The 17,734-nt window shown below is 58.1% G+C and overlaps 11 protein-coding genes across 11 annotated transcripts; 4 read left to right on the forward strand and 7 right to left on the reverse strand.

The window, feature by feature from the left end:
• Nucleotides 1–587: 587 nt before the first annotated feature.
• Nucleotides 588–1,465, forward strand: CcaverHIS019_0203530 (uncharacterized protein; the record flags this gene model as incomplete). Its single annotated transcript, XM_060597355.1, has 2 exons — nucleotides 588–1,350; nucleotides 1,395–1,465. 2 exons carry the CDS (start codon nucleotides 588–590, stop codon nucleotides 1,463–1,465), a joined length of 834 nt encoding a protein of 277 aa, XP_060454257.1.
• A 283-nt stretch (nucleotides 1,466–1,748) lies between these two features.
• On the reverse strand, nucleotides 1,749–2,744 carry CcaverHIS019_0203540 (uncharacterized protein; the record flags this gene model as incomplete). The annotated part of the gene is made up of 1 exon (XM_060597357.1): nucleotides 1,749–2,744. One exon carries the CDS (start codon nucleotides 2,742–2,744, stop codon nucleotides 1,749–1,751), a length of 996 nt encoding a protein of 331 aa, XP_060454258.1.
• Nucleotides 2,745–3,425: 681 nt separating this feature from the next.
• On the reverse strand, nucleotides 3,426–3,851 carry CcaverHIS019_0203550 (uncharacterized protein; the record flags this gene model as incomplete). The annotated part of the gene is made up of 1 exon (XM_060597358.1): nucleotides 3,426–3,851. The coding sequence occupies one exon, from the start codon at nucleotides 3,849–3,851 to the stop codon at nucleotides 3,426–3,428; it is 426 nt and encodes a 141-aa protein (XP_060454259.1).
• Nucleotides 3,852–5,178: 1,327 nt separating this feature from the next.
• On the reverse strand, nucleotides 5,179–5,640 carry CcaverHIS019_0203560 (uncharacterized protein; the record flags this gene model as incomplete). The annotated part of the gene is made up of 1 exon (XM_060597359.1): nucleotides 5,179–5,640. The coding sequence occupies one exon, from the start codon at nucleotides 5,638–5,640 to the stop codon at nucleotides 5,179–5,181; it is 462 nt and encodes a 153-aa protein (XP_060454260.1).
• Nucleotides 5,641–6,300: 660 nt separating this feature from the next.
• On the reverse strand, nucleotides 6,301–6,810 carry CcaverHIS019_0203570 (uncharacterized protein; the record flags this gene model as incomplete). The annotated part of the gene is made up of 1 exon (XM_060597360.1): nucleotides 6,301–6,810. One exon carries the CDS (start codon nucleotides 6,808–6,810, stop codon nucleotides 6,301–6,303), a length of 510 nt encoding a protein of 169 aa, XP_060454261.1.
• A 375-nt stretch (nucleotides 6,811–7,185) lies between these two features.
• On the reverse strand, nucleotides 7,186–8,307 carry CcaverHIS019_0203580 (uncharacterized protein; the record flags this gene model as incomplete). Its single annotated transcript, XM_060597361.1, has 4 exons — nucleotides 7,186–7,590; nucleotides 7,627–7,923; nucleotides 7,958–8,157; nucleotides 8,193–8,307. The coding sequence occupies 4 exons, from the start codon at nucleotides 8,305–8,307 to the stop codon at nucleotides 7,186–7,188; spliced, it is 1,017 nt and encodes a 338-aa protein (XP_060454262.1).
• Nucleotides 8,308–8,644: 337 nt separating this feature from the next.
• CcaverHIS019_0203590 (uncharacterized protein) lies at nucleotides 8,645–9,552 on the forward strand (the record flags this gene model as incomplete). Its single annotated transcript, XM_060597362.1, has 6 exons — nucleotides 8,645–8,653; nucleotides 8,688–8,749; nucleotides 8,796–8,883; nucleotides 8,918–9,234; nucleotides 9,267–9,440; nucleotides 9,477–9,552. 6 exons carry the CDS (start codon nucleotides 8,645–8,647, stop codon nucleotides 9,550–9,552), a joined length of 726 nt encoding a protein of 241 aa, XP_060454263.1.
• A 65-nt stretch (nucleotides 9,553–9,617) lies between these two features.
• Nucleotides 9,618–10,100, reverse strand: CcaverHIS019_0203600 (uncharacterized protein; the record flags this gene model as incomplete). Its single annotated transcript, XM_060597363.1, has 1 exon — nucleotides 9,618–10,100. The coding sequence occupies one exon, from the start codon at nucleotides 10,098–10,100 to the stop codon at nucleotides 9,618–9,620; it is 483 nt and encodes a 160-aa protein (XP_060454264.1).
• A 455-nt stretch (nucleotides 10,101–10,555) lies between these two features.
• Nucleotides 10,556–11,614, forward strand: THG1 (uncharacterized protein; the record flags this gene model as incomplete). The annotated part of the gene is made up of 5 exons (XM_060597364.1): nucleotides 10,556–10,659; nucleotides 10,691–10,867; nucleotides 10,900–11,069; nucleotides 11,108–11,193; nucleotides 11,228–11,614. The coding sequence occupies 5 exons, from the start codon at nucleotides 10,556–10,558 to the stop codon at nucleotides 11,612–11,614; spliced, it is 924 nt and encodes a 307-aa protein (XP_060454265.1).
• A 282-nt stretch (nucleotides 11,615–11,896) lies between these two features.
• OAC1 (uncharacterized protein) lies at nucleotides 11,897–13,629 on the forward strand (the record flags this gene model as incomplete). Its single annotated transcript, XM_060597365.1, has 7 exons — nucleotides 11,897–12,035; nucleotides 12,269–12,466; nucleotides 12,656–12,948; nucleotides 13,105–13,227; nucleotides 13,281–13,329; nucleotides 13,377–13,490; nucleotides 13,526–13,629. The coding sequence occupies 7 exons, from the start codon at nucleotides 11,897–11,899 to the stop codon at nucleotides 13,627–13,629; spliced, it is 1,020 nt and encodes a 339-aa protein (XP_060454266.1).
• Nucleotides 13,630–13,895: 266 nt separating this feature from the next.
• On the reverse strand, nucleotides 13,896–17,454 carry NAM7 (uncharacterized protein; the record flags this gene model as incomplete). The annotated part of the gene is made up of 10 exons (XM_060597366.1): nucleotides 13,896–14,374; nucleotides 14,410–15,907; nucleotides 15,942–16,108; nucleotides 16,143–16,447; nucleotides 16,481–16,735; nucleotides 16,776–16,857; nucleotides 16,897–17,035; nucleotides 17,074–17,110; nucleotides 17,157–17,380; nucleotides 17,419–17,454. The coding sequence occupies 10 exons, from the start codon at nucleotides 17,452–17,454 to the stop codon at nucleotides 13,896–13,898; spliced, it is 3,222 nt and encodes a 1,073-aa protein (XP_060454267.1).
• Between the last annotated feature and the right edge of the window lie 280 nt (nucleotides 17,455–17,734).

Below are 17,734 nucleotides of genomic sequence, written 5' to 3' on the forward strand. Positions count from 1 at the left end.
CTGCAATGACCTCAGGGCCACATACTCCAAAGGGGCTCACATCAACAATTCGAGTGGGGACGATGTAGTACATAGCCAATCATAATACTCTCCTAGTCAGGTTGCCGGCGGCATCGGCACTTGAACCCCTGAGACCATATCGCACTTGAGCCCCTGGGTGCGGACCATTCGGGCCGCACATTTGACTCGCTTGTTATTGGGTCCAAGGCCACTCAAGCCACCGCTCAACACGCCGCTCACCACGTGGAACAAGCCATCGGCCCGATCTCTCCAACATTTTACACCTGGATATTCCGTCATGAAATACCACCATCCTGATTACAAGCGATACAGACCACGCGATATTGCCTCCGCTTCTCTCGACTTTGCCCGTCGCCGACAAAGTGGAAAGTCGGGACACAACTCGTACACTTCGGGAACAACCTCCACAGACAGTCATCTTGACAACACCAACCGCAACGCGCGCACTTCCCCAAACGCCGACTGCGACCTTTTGTTCTACCTGAACAATCCCCGTGACCCAGTCGCACAACCTCTTCCCCTCTCCATTCCTCCATCGGCGACCCCGGCCTTCACCCACCTCCACCATGTCCCTCTCTGCGGCGCGCGCCTCTCTCCGGCACGCCGGGCCATCTGTGCGCGCACTGAGCTCGACTGCGCGCGTCGAGGCCACCAAGAAATCTGTCAAGGGCAAGGGCAAGCCCAAGGCTAAGGCGGCTCCCAAGGTCGTTGCGGCCAAGGTTGACGAGTCGCTTCCGCTCGACGAGGCGATCCGCGTGCTGCGCGCACTCGAGATCTCGTCTCCACACTCGGCTTTCCAAATGGAGGTGATGACCAAGCACAACAAGCCGAACGCCCCACCGCTGCGTGGCCGCATCTCGCTGCCCCACGACCCCAGGCGTGTGGCCGACACCATTGTCGTGTTCGCCGAGGCTGACTCTCCGGCAGCCAACGCTGCGCGCGAGGCCGGCGCCCACATCATCGGTGGACAGGACTTGTTCCCCAAGATCCTCAGCGGCGAAATTGTACCAACAAAGTGTCTCGCGACCTCAGGTATGATGCCGCTCGTCAGCGCCTCGCTCGCGCGCTTCCTCGGTCCCAAGGGATTGATGCCGAACTTCAAGCGTGGGACGGTTGGTGAGGGTGTGGAGCTGGGTCGCCTTGTCGAGGAGGCTGGTGGCTCGATTGAGTGGAAGGCCAACAAGCTTGGAACAGTGCGCACGCCTGTTGGCAGGATGACCTTCACGGCGGAGGACGTGACCCAGAACGTCCGCCTGTTCATGGACCACATCCGCGATCAGTCTGTCAAGCTGTCTAGCTCCGAATCTGCCTTGACACGCGTCAACAAGGGTGAGTGCAGCTTTTGCTAGAGTAGGAACGATCACTGATAGTAGTCGGCAAGCTCACCCGGGTGTGCATCGAGACCACTCACGGGCCGAGTATCGAGATCAAGGACATCCTCTAGACTCGACAGGTGGTACACGCACATCTCAGCATCATGCATTAGGTTACAGGCAGCAAGTATTACTAACAGTGAGCGGGAACAGAGTGGTCCCCCATGGTGAGCTGAGTGATGGCACACGAACCATTAAATATACATCATTGAGTCTACCACAACTACAAAAGATTACACGACGCCCAACCTGGGTCACATTTTGGCGAGTCGCGAGGCTTCAGTCTCCCATCCGTTGGGCGGGCGTCTTAGTACCCCTCCTCATGTCCCTCACCCTCTGATTCGTTGCTCCTATTCACGCCTGCATGCAGGAGCTTGGCCACGAGGTCTCCTTCGCCTCGATGGCTTGCTGCTGAGCGTCGAGGTCGCGCTGGGTGTCGAGCTTGTTCTTGTGTGAGAGGATTGCAACCACGCTCGCCTGCAGAGCAAGTTCGCGCGCGTCGATAGCAAGTTGGAGTGTGCTGAGGTCCGCCTTCTGCTCGTTGAGGCTCGCCTCACGCCCGTCAAGTTCGGCGTCGCGGGTGTCGAGCGCCTCCTTGTCCTTGATGAGGGCTGCCTCCTGTTCTTTGAGGAGCTCCTCGCGTCGGTTGAGGTCCCCCTTCTGTTCGTTGAGGGCCTCCTCGCGGCCGTCGACGTCCGCGGTGCGTTTGTTGAGGGCCACCTCGCGCCAGTCGGCGGCCACCGTGCGTTCATTGAAGCTCACCTCGCGCGTGTCGAGATGTACCTTGCGTTTGTTGTGATCCACCTTCCCCGCGTCCAGCTGCGCGCGGTCCTCGGCAAGAGCGGCCTCCTTACGATCGAGGACCTCCTCTCGCTGCTTCAGGCTGGCCTCTTTCTTTATGAGGACAGCCTGGAGCATCTCCAGGCGGGTATCCTTGTCCTTCAGGATGGACTCCATCCTGCCGAGGTCGCCCTCCCTCTGGTCCAAGACGGCCTCCATCCTCTCCCGGTGCTCCTCCTTCTTCTTCAGATTGTCACCAATCTGCCGCAGGATGGCCTCGCGCTGGTCCAAGTCCACCCGAGTGTGTTTGACATTTCTGACTTGCTCCAATACGGCCGGGCGACCATCTCTCCCGTCCTCGCGGCCGAGGGTGTACTTCTTCTTGAGGCAGTTGCCTCCACAGTTGGGGTCACGGTGAGGTTGGCCACACCCGTTCTTGTCGAGACGGACATCTCGTGCCTTGGCCTTGTGTCGCTTGATGTTAAGGGGGAGAGTTTGCAGAGGTGGGTCCTGGCGAGGAAGGGTGTTGGGACGGCTTAGGCTGAGGGTACTTGTGGGGTGTGGTTGCATGCTACTGTCAACTGGGCTGCGAAGTGCCACTCACTTGGGCAGAGGGGTTGTTGTGAGGAAGTCTGATAGTGAGGTAGCGGCTTAGGGCCCAGCCTATATCGCACCATTTGTGATTGTCGTTGACGAGGGCAGACATGTGGTGCGAGAAGGTGAAAGGAATTGGATCAAGTGATGGCTGTTGATACCTAGTCGCAGTGGTTCTGAGACAGGGGGTACGGGCCGAAAATCGAGCAATTCCAATCAAAGGAGTATCGGTAAGTCATGGATCATAGAGCGAGCCGAAGCGATTTAATTGTAGCCGCTTGCACACACCTCGTCACCCCTCGGGCCAGCACTTGGAGGGGTCGGGATTCCAGACGTTACGGAAGTGGGGCAAGGGCAAGGGCTAGGAGGAGTGATGGAACACAGAGTGATGGAATGCAGGAGAAGAGCAGAGGCGGAAATTACCATTCAGGCGGTGAGGCGAGTGAGGTGCGCCACAAACTAGCGATCAAATTGCGGGAGCGGGGCCGAGTAGATACCTTATCCAAGCAATGGGGACATGGCGATAGAGCAATCCGTTTCTAATGCCGATTGACTGGTAGAAGAAGCACGTGCGCCAACACAAGCGAGGAATGAGTGGTGGCTAGCCATTACGCATCGCTCCCGTCTGTATGTACACTAAAAATTTGAACTACGTAACTAGACGCCGCCGACGGTAGACGCACCGTCCGAGATATCGTAACCCTGCACCTCATCGACAATGTCGTCGAAGCAAGCGGCGAGGCGGGCAAGAGTCCGACGACTACGGTTTAGTGTCTCCAGTGTGGTGGCCTCAAGCTTGTCCAGGCTGCCACTAAGCACCTCGAGGAACGCAGGGAAGGCCCAAACTTGATGACGGCGGGCGATCCTGAGGATCATGACGGACGGGATTGACCTCTTCTCCGTGGCGATGGCGACCAGAAGGATCTCAAGGTGGGTGGTGACGCCTACGACCTCGTCGTAAACCGCCTCGGGGGACAGACCTTGGTCCCTTAGGATCTCGGTGTAAATGGTGCAGCAGTGGTTAAAGCGGTCCGTGAGGATGGCGCAGTTCTTTATCCCGACCTCGTAGAGGTGATGGCTCATGCTGGGGTGAGTGTCGAGTGGATGTGAAGGACTCGTTTTGCGGTTGGAGGGAGGGGATGTGAGCGTGGCAATCGAGGGGTCGGGGTAGTTATCTGCCTGCTGTCACTCTAATAACGGTCAGTGAAGGGGCGACATCTCGTGAAAAAAAATTGGAGGGGGAGAGCAATATAGGTGCAACGTGTGACGAGGGCTGAAGGAGGCAAGGCGGAAGTGACATGTGGAGGTGTGTTCCGAGTTGTGCTGAAGTGTGCTGAGTGCAGGAGTCCCAAATGCGAGGATGGTCCAGCTCCTCGCCACTCTGCAGAGACTTCCCCAAGCTCATGCTTCCAAATGAGGACCAGCAATATTATCACCTAGAGGGATTGACGCCATGAGGTGCCAAATATATCAGCCAAGGTACATACGAAAACTACGGAAATCAGAAATACTCGAATCATCGTGGATCCCGTCGGTCTGTGACGTACGGCGGGCGGAAAGCCATCCGTTCCAGCCCTTTCTCCAGTGTAGCTTGCAGAACGGTTGTCCACACTGCTGTCAGCTCTGCTGGAGGGCTGATCACCTAGGTAACATGAGAGGTAGGGTGTGATGGGTTAGGATGGACGTACTTATGATTCAAGAGCAGCTGGAGTTATGCGGCCGGGCTTACCTAGAAGGGAAGCTGGTGCGAGACATGGCGAGGTTGCGAGGAAAGCTGATAGAGTTGCGGCTTGGGACAGGCGACAGGGGAGAGCAACGGGGTCGAAACCGGAAGGAACGGGTCAAGCGGACGAAGGTCGGACTAGTCATGGATGCGAGGACGGACCAAGTGAGAAGTTCGAATGTACACCTCTGTTCTCCGCCGACCGGCGCTTGAACGTTACGCACTGATATACGGTGGCTGCTGCATTTATGTCCGACGCCAGAACATATTGTTGCCGTGCAAGTAGCAGCAGATTGACGTATGTATCGGGGTTCTGGGTTGCAAGACTTGAAGGGAGGTGCAAGCCCCAAGCGTGACCGCGAAGGGAGGATCGTTCTAATTAAGACCGTATTTGTGTTGCGTGTGGTTGGCGACTGGAACGTCGAATCGACTGCATTGGGGGAGAGAAGAGGCTCGTCTCTTCGCCGTTTTCAGATTGAAGAGAGAGGGCGTCCACGACAAGCACTCAGCAGGAGAGGCCCAGTGCTGCAGCGCACGAACGAAAAGTGCCACATGGGCCCTGGTGCAACCACGGAACCGACTATCTTCCAACAATGAACCAAGCGGCGAGAGCCAAGACGATAAATCCATCAACTATCGCTGTATGGAAGGACTAATCAACACAATCTATATTCAATACGAAAGCTCTTACTCCTCCACCACCTCCGTCGTGGCCTCAGGAGGCACAGCACCGTCGACCTCCATCGCCTGGGTGGTCACCTCGCCGGTCACCTGGGCGGTCACCTCGCCACCCTCCTCACCACCGCTGCCTTGGTCCGTCTGGCCCTCTACCTTGCTCGCCTCAAGCTCTTCGTCCTTGCTTCCCACCACCTCCTCCTCAAGGTCGACCAGGCTCGCAAACCTCTCATTGACCTTAATCCACTGGTCGATCAACTGCGAGTGGCGGAGAACGGCCGCGCGCGCATATTCCAGGCGAGGTCGAAACACCTTGACACGTGCACGGAGCATCGCAGCCTCGTCGGGAGAGAGACTACCACCCTCCTTAATGTAGTCAAAGATGTACGAGTCGTCCTCGAGAGTCTGGCGGGCGTTGTCGAAGGCACGGTCGAGGCATTCGCCGCTGCAAGGAGGGGTGGCAGGGGAGGCCATGTCTGGAGTCAGCCCTGGAGTATGGAAACTCACTAGAAGGTTGGATACTTGGGTGGGTGCTGGGTGAAGAGGCGAACAGAGGCGCTGGAATATATGCTGCTCAACGCCTTGATGATTGGAAGGAGTGGTGCCAGTGGGATGGGAGCAGTCGCGATCGAAGGGGGTTGGGGATGATGGTGGCTGAAACTGGCTGCTGGAACGCGCTGCCAAGGTTCACTTTAACAATAGTGGAACATGTTTCCATGGCGCACTCTGATGGAAGGAGGGTGACTAGAAACGTTTGCCCCCATGGTGCCCTGCCTCGGAACTTGGGGTAGGGCTGCCCATTGAGAGTGATGAAAGGAGTGCAGACAGCGTTAACGCCATCGCCGGAGCGCAATTCTGTCAGATAGGGTGCAACGTTATTGGCAAGCCCTACGCGATCATGTTCATGGACCAGCATGGCGCGCAAGCCCAATGGCCTATTGGGGCGCCAAGGCAGGCCGCCCGCCCCCGCCCCGCCCCCTTCGCCCGTCAGAAGATGGCTACCTCTCCAAGGTGTGTGCTCGTGCAAACCAGTGTCAGCTGGGCTGATGGTCCAGTCCAACAAGCTCGCACGATCCTCATTCCTATCCCCATCATATCTGCAACATAATGGATCATTCTACTACGGTACGGAATCTACTGCTCCTCAGCCGCGCGGCCCGCCGAGCGGGCGTGCTCCAGCGACGTGTCGACGTCCAGGTCCTCGACCTTGGCGTCAAGAGAAACGTAGTCGTTCGACGCAGCCGCGTCGATGTATATCTTCGACGACGACTGTACGCTGACATCGCCGTCGTATCCCTCATCCTCATCAATCTTGAGCGGCATCACACGCTTGGTCTTGCCGATGACCTTGTCCTGCTTGCTCACGGGACGCTTAAGGCTGCTGGAAGTGACCTCGAATGCAGCGACGGCGTTGCTATGTGCGGCAGACTTGTGCCCGAGGATAGCGAGGGCGTCGCTCGTCTCCACGGACTTGCGCTCGACGACCTTCTCCACACGACGCTCGAGGTCGCGGAGGCGATCTCGTTGGCTGGGGTCGATGTTCTTGTTGGTGCGCGGGAGCTCGAGGTTAGCAGAGGGCCTGGCGATGAGAGGTTCGAGGCCGCGGATGGGCTTGGGGATAACCTTGTTGGTCTTGGTCTTCATTGTCTACTGTCAGCTGAACCAGACGTATACTAACTTGACAGTCTGGATGGAAAGTTTGTTTGGTTGAAGACAGCCATCGAGGAGGGTCTTAACTGCCAGTTTCTCAACCGTGATGGGTGCGCCGCACAGGTGCGAGGGTGACAGAACTGCCATGAATGGGGCGAGTCCGAGGGCAGCGTGTGCTCATATGCGGCACTGGTTTCCGCTCCGGCGGTCAGCTTGTAGGTGAGAGGTCAGTAGCGCCGCACCTCCCGTGGCCCGCATCCTTTCACCCAGCTCCACTCTACATTAGGCGGTGTCAGCGGTTAGTCTTGGAACGTCCCCCTCGCCCGCACAATGTCACCCACCGCCGAAGCACTCTATGCAACTCTAAATCTACTTCTTCATCCCCATCTTGCGCCGGCGTGCGCCGGCCGCCTTGCCGCCCACCTTCTTGCGGCGCGTCTCGGCACCACTCGCGCCGCTGGCACTGTCTTCCTCGCCCTCAGTGTTCTCGGCGGTCGAAGTGGCGGGCGACTCCTTGTTGAGGCGCTGGGCGCGGAGCTCGGCTGCACGGCTCTTACGCGCGCCGGGAGTTGGTGTACCCTCCTGCACGTCGTAGCCCTCAACCTCGTCGATCTCCTCCTCTTCAACCTCCACCTCCTCCTCCTCGCCGTCCTTGGTCTGCTTCTTCGAGAGCTTGGTCCACACACCACGAGTGAGCTGGGCGGGCCAGGTCTTCGAGAGCGACGGCTCAGGGGCGATCGAGGAGAGTGGCGTCGACGTGCCGTCCGCGTGCGGCTGGTGTCAGCTTACGCGGGTGTCAAAGAAACTCACCAGGAGAACAGCATCGCCGTCGACGACTAGCTCCAGCGACTCGCCACCTGTGGCACCTTCCACCATCGGCACGCGCACCTTGCGGCGCCCCTTCGCACCGCTGGCAGCCTTGCGAGCAGCTGCAGTGAAGTAAGTCACACGGCGCGTGTCGCGCGCATGGTTCATCCGAAGCACAACATAGTGCAGGCCCGAGGTGAGGAGGGTGAGGAACACGAACACGAAGCCAAGTCCCGGGCGCCATCGCGAGTAGGCGTACCCGAAGCCTTTCCAGGTGGGCACACCGTTCTTGTAGTAGAACTGCGGTGAGCTACGGTAATGTGTCTGGGCTCACGTTGTAGCGCTCGCGCTTGGTGCTGTCGCGGAGGATCTGGGTAACGACGCCAAGTCTAGCGAAACGCTCCTGAATGTTGGCGACGCCGGGGTTCTTGTCCGGGTGCAACTCAAGCGAGCGCTTGCGGTACGCCTTTGAGATCTGAGTGTTGGTTGCGGACGACTCGACGCCGAGGAAGCTGTAGAAAGACGTGCCCTTGCCTGCGGTTAGCTGCCAGGGTTAAGGAAGGACTTACCCTCAGTCGCCTCAAGGGCGGCAACGAGGTCGAAGACCTCGTGATCGAGCGAGTCGAAGGCCAAGACTGTGAGTGCACATACAAGTGCTACCAGCGCGTAAAGTGATAAACGCATGGTGAAAGGAGTGTGAGTGAGTTTGAGTGAATGTGATTGAGAGGAAAAAGAGATCAAGCAACTCCTACGCGTTCCAGCGGTCCGTAATTGCCGCGACTTGAACCTGAACAGGCACCCCATCAATCGGCATCGAATGCCACGTGGTACGGAGATTAAGTTACAGTCCGGATTGGATGGCTGGACCGGAAGGGGGGTTAATGATAGCGCGCCCTAATGAGCCCCTGCAACGCTCATCTTGCTTCTATCTCCAACAACTAGTCATCTACTCTGATATTCACAGGCTCTCTTCCCAATCCACCCGCTCAACGCTGTCTCGCTTGTCATTTATCTATAAACAATGCCATCTGTGAGTTGGCAGCTTTATGAACCAACTCACGCAGTACGCCGAAGGTCTTGAGCCCCGCATTCGCAAGATCCTCAGCGACAGTGACTTGTCAACAATGTGCGTTTACTGCCGCTGGCCCCTCCATTTCCCAAGCTGATAGCAGCTCTGCCAGAGGCGTTCGCAAGCAACTAGTTACTGCTGGAGAAGACGAGGATGCTGTAAAGGAGAACAGGGCTGACATTGATGAGATTGTAGGCACCTCCCCTCCACCTCAACTAACCGCAGATCGGAGCGATCTATGAGGAGCTGTGTGAGGCTCAGGATGAGAAAGTTAAGACCCAGTCCGAGTCACCACCTGCATCATCGCAGCCGCTTGCCAGCGGGGCTAAGGCTGAGGACAATGACGCCGAGCTCGCCGCGCGTATGCAGGCCGAGTACGACGCTGCTGTTCGTGGTGGCCGGGGCGCACGGAGGAGTACAGCTCCCCAACCCAAGAAGAAGAAGACCACCAAGAAACGCAAGGTGGATTCGGATGACGATGAGCCGAAGAAGAAGCGTGCAGGCGGTGGAGGCGGCGCGTTCAACAAGCCCATGATCTTGAGGTAGCTATTCTGATATCGAGAGCTAACACTAGTCATGAGCTCGCAGCGTTTACGGGTGAGGAGCAACTGTCGCGTCCGCAGACGGTCAAGGCGCTGTGGGCGCATATCAAGGCGAACGATCTGCAAGACCCGGCAGACAAGCGCTTCATCCTCTGTGACGCTCAAATGAAGTCGCTATTTAAGACTGATCGCCTACACATGTTCACGTAGGTTTAACCAAGGCCTATCGCTAACTGTGACAGAATGAACAAACTGCTCGGCAGTCATCTGTACAACCCCGACGACGTCGCCGGCAAGGCTGAGAAGGTAGAGGCGTAGACTGTGTATATTATCTAGGAATCTGTATCTCTGTATGGATGGGAATAGTGCATATGCTAACGTGTCTACTTCTTGCCGCCCTTCTTGGCAGCGTTCTTCTGCGCTGGTGCCTTCTCGGAAAGAGCGCCCTCGGACATCCACTGGAGGTCGGCGCTGCCGAAAGCGCTCTTCTGCGCATCCTTCTGCCCGGCTCCCTCGAAGCGGCGACGGAACCGTCCCACGCGTCCCTCCTCCACACCATCGCCGAGACCGCGGCGCTCCGTGCTCGGCGACCACAGCGGGTTGTTGGTGACATCACGGGTCATGCGCAGGATTGCGGGCGTCGGCGCGGTCGAGTAGGACGTGAACGTGCTCCCGTCGGAGAGGACGACCTTCTGCGGGAACAGCGCGGGAAGGGGGTTGGGCAGCGACATCTTGGGCTTGAGGTGGTTCTTGCTTGGCCACGGTGTTGCCGGGCGCTGATACGACGCCGCGCGCGAGGAGGAGGCCGAGCCGACCGCGCTGCGCAACCCGCGCGAGAGGGGAGTAGTTGGGCGAGCGAGGGACATTGCAAGTGGAGGAAGAGGTGGTGACAAAGGAGAGGGAATGTATCCGCGTCAAAAATCCGGGGTCGTCGGTCGTCTACTCGGTTGTGGTGCGTGCGCGGCGCGTGTTGTTGGGCGATGGATATTGTCGAGTGCTCGGCGCTGACATTTTCCTGCAGCTCGGAGGAACGAAGATGTCCGAATGCACCGTGGGAAACTATACCACGTGGTCGGAAGTGGAGGCTGTCAAGCAGAGTTGTATTTTGAACCCCATGTTCAGCATCTCGGTCATTGACTCCTCTTGCATGCTCACAACGACATTGACGCGCATATTGAACCCCTCGCGAATACTAGCGCTAGGGCCTGCATCAACCTGTAACCCACGAGCTCTCGCCCTCGAGGTCTCTCCTCCGCGTCTGGCGCATCGCCGTCCTCCACTCTACTCCCTTTCCCGATCACTCGCCACCACCCCGTCCAAGATGGCCAATTCACAGTATGAATACGTCAAGAGCTACGAGATACCTGACCCGCTTATGCCGAACACATTTGCCGTGATCCGGGTTGACGGGCACGCGTTCACCAAGTGTGCCATCTAACAACCCTGCTAACAGCAGGTTCTGCCATGCGCACCAGTTCGAGAAGCCAAACGATATCCGCGCGCTGGACCTCATGAACCGCGCTGCCAAGGCCGTGATGCAGGAATTCCCGGACATTGTCTTGGCATTTGGCGAGAGCGACGAGTACAGCTTCCTCATGCGACGAGATGCGAGCGTGTACGGCCGGCGGCGGAGGTGGGTTCGCATGTAATAAGCTCTGATGGCAGCAAGATCAACTCAACAGTCGCGTCCATCTTCACTTCCAACTACGTGTTCTACTGGAACGAGTTCTTCCCCAACACTCCCCTCAGGTACCCGCCAACTTTTGACTCGCGCGTCGTCCTCTACCCCACCGCCAAAGAGGTGCGCGACTACTTTTCGTGGAGGCAGGTCGACAGTGAGTTGATCGTTGTTTACGTCAAGCTTACACACCAGCTCACATCAACAACCTCCACAACACGTGCTATTGGGCGCTGCGGCATGATGGCGAGTCGGGCACAGAGGCGACCAAGCTGCTCGAGGTTGGTACAATTTGCGCGTCATACCTAACACCAGGGCACATTCTCAGATAACAAGAACGAGTTGCTGTTCACGCGCTTCAAGGTCAACTACAACAACTTGCCAGAGTACTTCAAGAAAGGGAGCGTGCTCGTACGCACCGACCCAAGGCTGACGAAGGGACCCTCAAAACGCGATGTGCCTTTATCGCAATGTACAGAAACTTCAGGCCCAACCGAGCCCTCAGGCTCTGCCATCGCCGAGGCAGACCTGTCGGCGCCATCACTTCCAGGCCCCGAATCACCAGCAGTGGCGAAGAAGAAGGAGAGGAAGAAGAAACCTCTCAAGCCGTTCGACGGGCGGTCAGGTCCGATAACCATCCTCCACACCGACATTATCAAAGAGAAGCCGTTCTGGGAAGAGCGGCCATGGCTCCTTGAATGATCGATTGCAAACCGGCAATCGGGCCGGATCTTGACCCCTCGCACTTGACCGCGTTTGCAGCAGCAGCATTCCGGCGGCTCTCTCTCTGCCCGCGTCCCTCCAGGATCATGTATGCCTCTCTCACTTGACTGCACAACCGTAGATATCTAGATGCATGTAAACTGTAGTCGCCGAGGTCACGGCATGATGGCATAGCCGATAAATACTCCCGTTCTCGGGCCGGCTGGAACCCGACTCAAAAGTCGACCCTCCACTTGACTGTTGACCATCACCTAACCCTCCATGTCTCAACCAGCCGCGCTCGACAAGCGTGACGTTCCCGTCCCCGCGGCTGCGGCCAAGGCACCTGTAGCGGCTCAGCTCAGCCTCTTGGAGTCGTTCATGGTGGGCGGCGCGGCGGGATGCACGGCGGTTACCGTCAGTGAGTAGATGGAGGGGGAGTAAGGAGGGAAGGAGATGGGGGAGGAGGGGGAGGGTTGCGGTGGAGAGAGGCGGAGTCGGAGAAGGACGGGCGATACACCCTCTAATGCTTCATCGGAATGACTTCTGGTGACTAACGGCCATGTAACCTCATCTACTCTTCCCTCTGTCCCTCATATCCCCCCCCCCTCTCTCCTCTCTTCTGTATTCACCAATGGTGGACGCTGACATCAGCCAACGTCGCGGAGACGATGAAAACCCGCCTGCAGCTACAGGGCGAGCTTGTCAAGGCTGACGCGAACGCGCCGCGCGTATACAACAACGTGTGGGACGTGTTCAGGAAGACGTGGCAGAACGAGGGTATTCGGGGTCTGCAGCGTGGTCTCGTCCCGGCGTACGGGTACCAGATCCTGCTGAACGGGTGCCGTCTTGGTGAGTTGGGCGGGGTGGGCGTGTGGTGTTGGGTTGTGGAGAGGGGGAAGGGGAGAAGGGGCGAGCGGGATAACTGAAAGAAGGAGGGAAGGATGGATAGAGAGTGGAAAGGCGAGGGAAGGCGACTGGGCCACGGGCGTGCCCGGGTTTGGCTCTTTCAGATGGCGGTTTCAACTTGACTGACACTAGGCTTCTACGAGCCCGCACGGCACCTCGTCAACCGCGCGGCCGGCTACGCACCGGACGCCGGCGTTGCCTGGACGGCCATTACGGCCGGCGCGCTTACCGGATGTATGGGTGCTTGTCTTGGCTCACCCCTCTTCCTGATCAAGGCGCGGATGCAGGCGTACTCGCCTGCTCTGCCGGTTGGCGCACAGCACCATTATCGTAACTCTTGGGATGCGCTTAGTACGATTGTGCGCAAGCGCGGCGTCAAGGGACTGTACCAGGGTGTTTCGGCTGCTGTTCTGCGTACGGCTTGTGTGAGTTTCTGTGGGGAGGGGGGGGGGGGGGGAATGGGGGGGTGGGAGGCCATGGGAGGGTTGTGAGAGAGCTTCTTGCAAGAGGAAAGGGGGGACGCCACAAGAAGGAAGGAGGAAGGAGGAAGGAACAAAAGGAAGAACCAGACTAACAAGTAGGGCTCCTCTGTCCAGCTCCCGTCGTATAACTACGCCAAGTACATGTTCAAGAAGTACGGGATCATCAAGAACGACGGGTTTGCAATGTACCTCGCTGCGTCGTCTGTGTCTGGTGTTGTTGTGGTAAGTGTCACTTGAGCAGTTGAGCTCTGTGTTTGCTTTGAAGCTGACAGCAGTGCGCTGCAATGCAGCCCGCCGACACGGCGCTTACGCGCATGTACAACCGTGAGTCAGGATCTAGATGGTGTCTTGTGGTGTCTTGCTGACCGCAGAAAACACCATCACGGACCCTGTCACTGGAAAGACGCGTGGTGCGCTGTATTCGAGCCCCATCGATTGTCTTTGGAAGACGTTCAAGACCGAGGGCATCAAGGGATGGTACAAGGGTGAGTCGTCTAGCTTTAGCGCTTGCTCACATCAGGCACCACTGCCCATTTCTTGCGTATTGCGCCGCACACTGTCATCACGCTCGTCGCCAACGAGGTAATCGGCAACGAGTACCTACGCCTAAGGGGACGCGAGTGATCCCTCTCCCCTCTATCAGTCTGCTATCTTGGTGTACCGCCTGTCTTTATACCCTGTCAGCACTAGAAAATGGGCATGCATCTGCATCACTAGGCTATCCGTGGGCCCGGTACTGGGTCGTACCTGGACGAGCGGCTCCTAGAGTCGCTAGGCGCTCGTAGTGACGCTAGGAAGCGTCACAGCGCACGTTGCCCGCTGGCACCAGGCAGTGCTGCTGCTCATACTATCAAATGCCGTATGGCACAGAGAATCGTGTCGCTCGGCCACTAGAAGTCAGTCACGCCGGCCTGGCTAGGGGCAATGGACTGCGTGTCGTCGTCGCCGGCCTTGTAGCCGAACGCGTACGACGAAATGGCATCCGACGGCGTGACAGAGCCGATGGACAGCTTGCGCGGACCGAGGCCCTTCTTGTCCCCGATGGCACCGAGGTTGCCACTGTTGAGCGCAGGTCCAGGCGGCAAGCGGTCGTACTGCGAGAACGCAATGCTCGATGCACGCGACGACATGGGCGCGAGCGCGTGAGGGTTGTCCACCGTCGACTCGGCCGGCTGCTGAGAGATGACAGACGACGCGTAACCCGTGTACGTCATTTTTTTGCCTCCTGCGCCCATCGCCGAGATGGGGAACGCCTGCGACACCACCGACTGCGCGTCGGGCGACACGTACGTGATCGCATCGTGCGTGCGGTAGTACGCCGGATCGAAGCGGCTGGGCTGAGCGGCCGCAGCGTTGCGCTGGGCAGATGCTGTGAGTTAGATATGCTTCATGCGTCAAACTCACCCTTCTCAATGTACTCGTTCGCGGACGTCTCGAAGCGGCGGTACTGGTTCATCGAGCTCGACAGCGTCTTCTTGGGCTTGCTGAACTGCATCATGCACGGCTGCATGTTGCTGAGCGGGCCCTCGACGAAGCACGACTTGTCCTTGAAATGCGTCAGGAGGTAGAGCCAGAGCGGGTGCTTGCTAAGGATCTTGGGGTTGCCTAGAATGACCAGGCCGTACTTGGCACGCGTGAGGGCGACGTTGAGACGCCGCGGGTCGTTGAGGAAACCGATGCCCTGGTGCTCGTTGGAGCGGACACACGAGAGAATAATGTAATCCTTCTCGCGGCCCTGGAAAGCGTCGACCGAGGCAACCTCAACCTCTTTGTAGAGGTCCTTCTTGAGTGAGCCGTGGAGTTGCATGTACGAGGCGATGTACGAGCGCTGGCCCTCGTACGGCGTGATGACACCGATCTGCGCAGGGAGAACACCCGACTTGAAGAACTTGGTAACCATCTTCTCGACGTTGGACGCCTCGGTACGGTTGAGGAATGAGGTACCGCTTGAAGAAATCTCCTCAGTGCCCATGTTGCTGTGGAAGAACATGGGCGTGTCAGTGACGGGCCAAGGGAAGTCGACGTTCTTGCGGAGACGCTCGGGTGCGGTGACACCGTTCTGCAGAGTGCCCTCGTAGAACATGTTGGAGGGGAACTCTGAGAGGCAGGGGTGCATGCGGTACTGCACCTGCAGGCGGATGGGGCGGTTGCCGAGAATGACGAGGCGCTCGAAGAGACTCTGCGAGAGGCCGGCACGCGCAGCCTTCTTGTTCATAATGACGGGACCCAACTGCTGGTGGTCACCGACAAGCACAGCCTGCTTGCAGCCCATGACAAGGGGGATCATGCACTCAGGCTCGGCAGCCTGAGTCGCCTCGTCGATAAGTACGGTGCGGAACTTGTACTTGGCCAAGCGAGGGTCGCCAGCACCAACACAGGTTGTGCAGATGACGTCGGCCGCGTTGAGGATGTCGCGCTCGCAGGCGCGTACGAGCGACTTGTACTTCCTCTCATCGCTCTGGCTCAGCTCGCCCTGGTCGTTCCTCAGCTGAATGAGCTTCTGGAGCTCAGGACGTGTGTCGTTGTTCGCGACCTGGTTGTGCAGAGCGAGGAAGGCGACAGACGAGTCGAGCGCTTCACGCGATTTGGCGGCGAGACGCACAACCTTGAGGCCAGTCTGGTGGATCTTCTCACAGAGGTGGTCGACGGCGACGTTGGACGGCGCACAGACGAGGACCTGGCCAGGGTTCATCTTGGCAAGGTGGTAGACGATCGACGCCGACGTGACTGTCTTACCAGTACCAGGCGGACCCTGGATTAAGCTCAACGGCTTCTGCAGCACAGCCTTGACGGCAGCCATCTGCGAGTGGTTAAGCTCGGGGAGGTTGGGAGCGGTGAAGCGCTTAGGCATCAGAGTCCGGAGGACCTGTGGCTCGAGCTCGTGGCCAAGGAGCTTGTGGTACTGGTGTCAGCACAAGTACAAGATGTGAACTCACGATGTAGCCCGACACACTCTTCTCGTCGATGGCAAACGTCCGCATCGCCGCCTGCATGCGGTCAAAGCTGGTGGCCTTCCACACAAAGTCGACGGCGAACCCGTGTGTGCAGTCAATCGGCACGCTGTCCGACCGGCGGAGCTCGAGGCAGATCTCGTCGTTCATATCTGGAGTCAGCAGCAGACAAAGAGACAAGCCTACTGTTTGGGACCTTGATGACACTGCCAATGCCCTCCCACATGTTGCCAGACGTGGCCACGGTCGACCAGCCCTTGATGTTTGCACCAAGGAGGCGGAGACGGAGCTCGTCGCCGACCGCGAGGCGCACTTCGCCACTCTCGAGCTTGGGCATGCAGAACCACGCAAGGCGCTTCTGGTTAAGACCCATGTCCCAGCGGACGGTGATGTCGTTCTCGCCCTGAGACTCCTTCATGCGCTTATCGTAATCGGCCTCGATCTTGACGAGAGGGCCAAAGATGTTCTGGTACTGGTATGCGTCCTCATATCTGCTTGTCAGCTCTCGTTGTGAGATAATTCACCTAAGAAGGATGGGTTGCATCTCTTCCTCGCCGGGCTGGGCTTCTGCGTCCTCGAGGCAGGCGTTAGGGTTTTCGCGCCACATCTCTTCGAGCTTGGCGATTTGAGACATGGGGATCTGGCGCGCGCGCAGCTGCTCAGCCTCGGATGGCACCTTGACGAGCCACGAAAGGAAGGAACGATCGTGGATGATCGCTGACCACTGCGACGTGTCCCAGTTTATGTCGCGCGAGTTGGTGAGTGACGCGCACGGCTGGCTAAAGGTGAGCTGGAAACAAGCAGCCTTCAGCCACTCACCGACACAGGAGGACGACGACGGTGTCGCTCTTCGCGGGGATGAAGCCGAGAAGGAAGACATTCTTGCCTCCGCAGTTGTAGCCTGGTATCAGCTAATCTGGCGTCCCATCAACCAGCTCACACTCCGGGGTGGTCTCGCCGAGCGCGCTGTCCTTGTGGAGGATGACCTCCTTGTGCTTTGCCTTAACTAAGTGGTTGACGATATGCGACGCTGACGTGTTGCCGCGCGAGTTGCAGAACCACTTGTTGCAGTGGAGGCACTGCTTGGTCAGTGACACCCTTAACCTTCCTTGCTCACCTTGACGACACACTGCGGGTTGTGGATACCGCAGTAACTGCGGGCGTTAGATTTCTAACTCACTAACGCCACCATAGACTCACCTGCACGCGTGGTCGATACCGTAACCGAACGGCTCTTCCTCACGGAATTCGTCGCCGCCGTCATAGTAGTCCATCATGGCGCTGGAGTGGACGTGCGAGCTGAGAGACATGGCGTCGAGACCCCGCTCGAGTCCAGTACGCGGGGGAGGCACAAGGACCTGCTCAGTGAGGTTGCTCGGCGCAGCCGAGTACATTGACGTCGTGTCATCGTGATCGACGCCGTACTGCTCGTTAGCGAGAGTCGGGCACGTCCAGAACGTACCTGCGACGCGCCTTCAAAGGTTGTGAAGGGGTCCATGGCAGATGGCAGGCGTAGGCGTACTAGCCGCGCTCTGGGTATCGAGGAAGAATATTGTGGGTAAAAGAACGAGGGAAGGTGTTGATGTCAATTGCAAAAGTCGACTTGGATGATCGAGTGGAGGTTGAAGCAAGCACATGATATGCGTTTGGGGTGGTTTTAGGTGGCAATTAAAACGTACTACTATGGTGTAGTCCAGGCACCTCTCTGGCTTTCTACTAGCCGCCTTTGAATCGACGCGTGATACCATGACAACTGCCTCACAGTTCACTGTGCAGTG

This window comes from Cutaneotrichosporon cavernicola (assembly GCF_030864355.1).
Source record: "Cutaneotrichosporon cavernicola HIS019 DNA, chromosome: 2".
NCBI classification, from domain to species: Eukaryota; Fungi; Basidiomycota; class Tremellomycetes; order Trichosporonales; family Trichosporonaceae; genus Cutaneotrichosporon; species Cutaneotrichosporon cavernicola.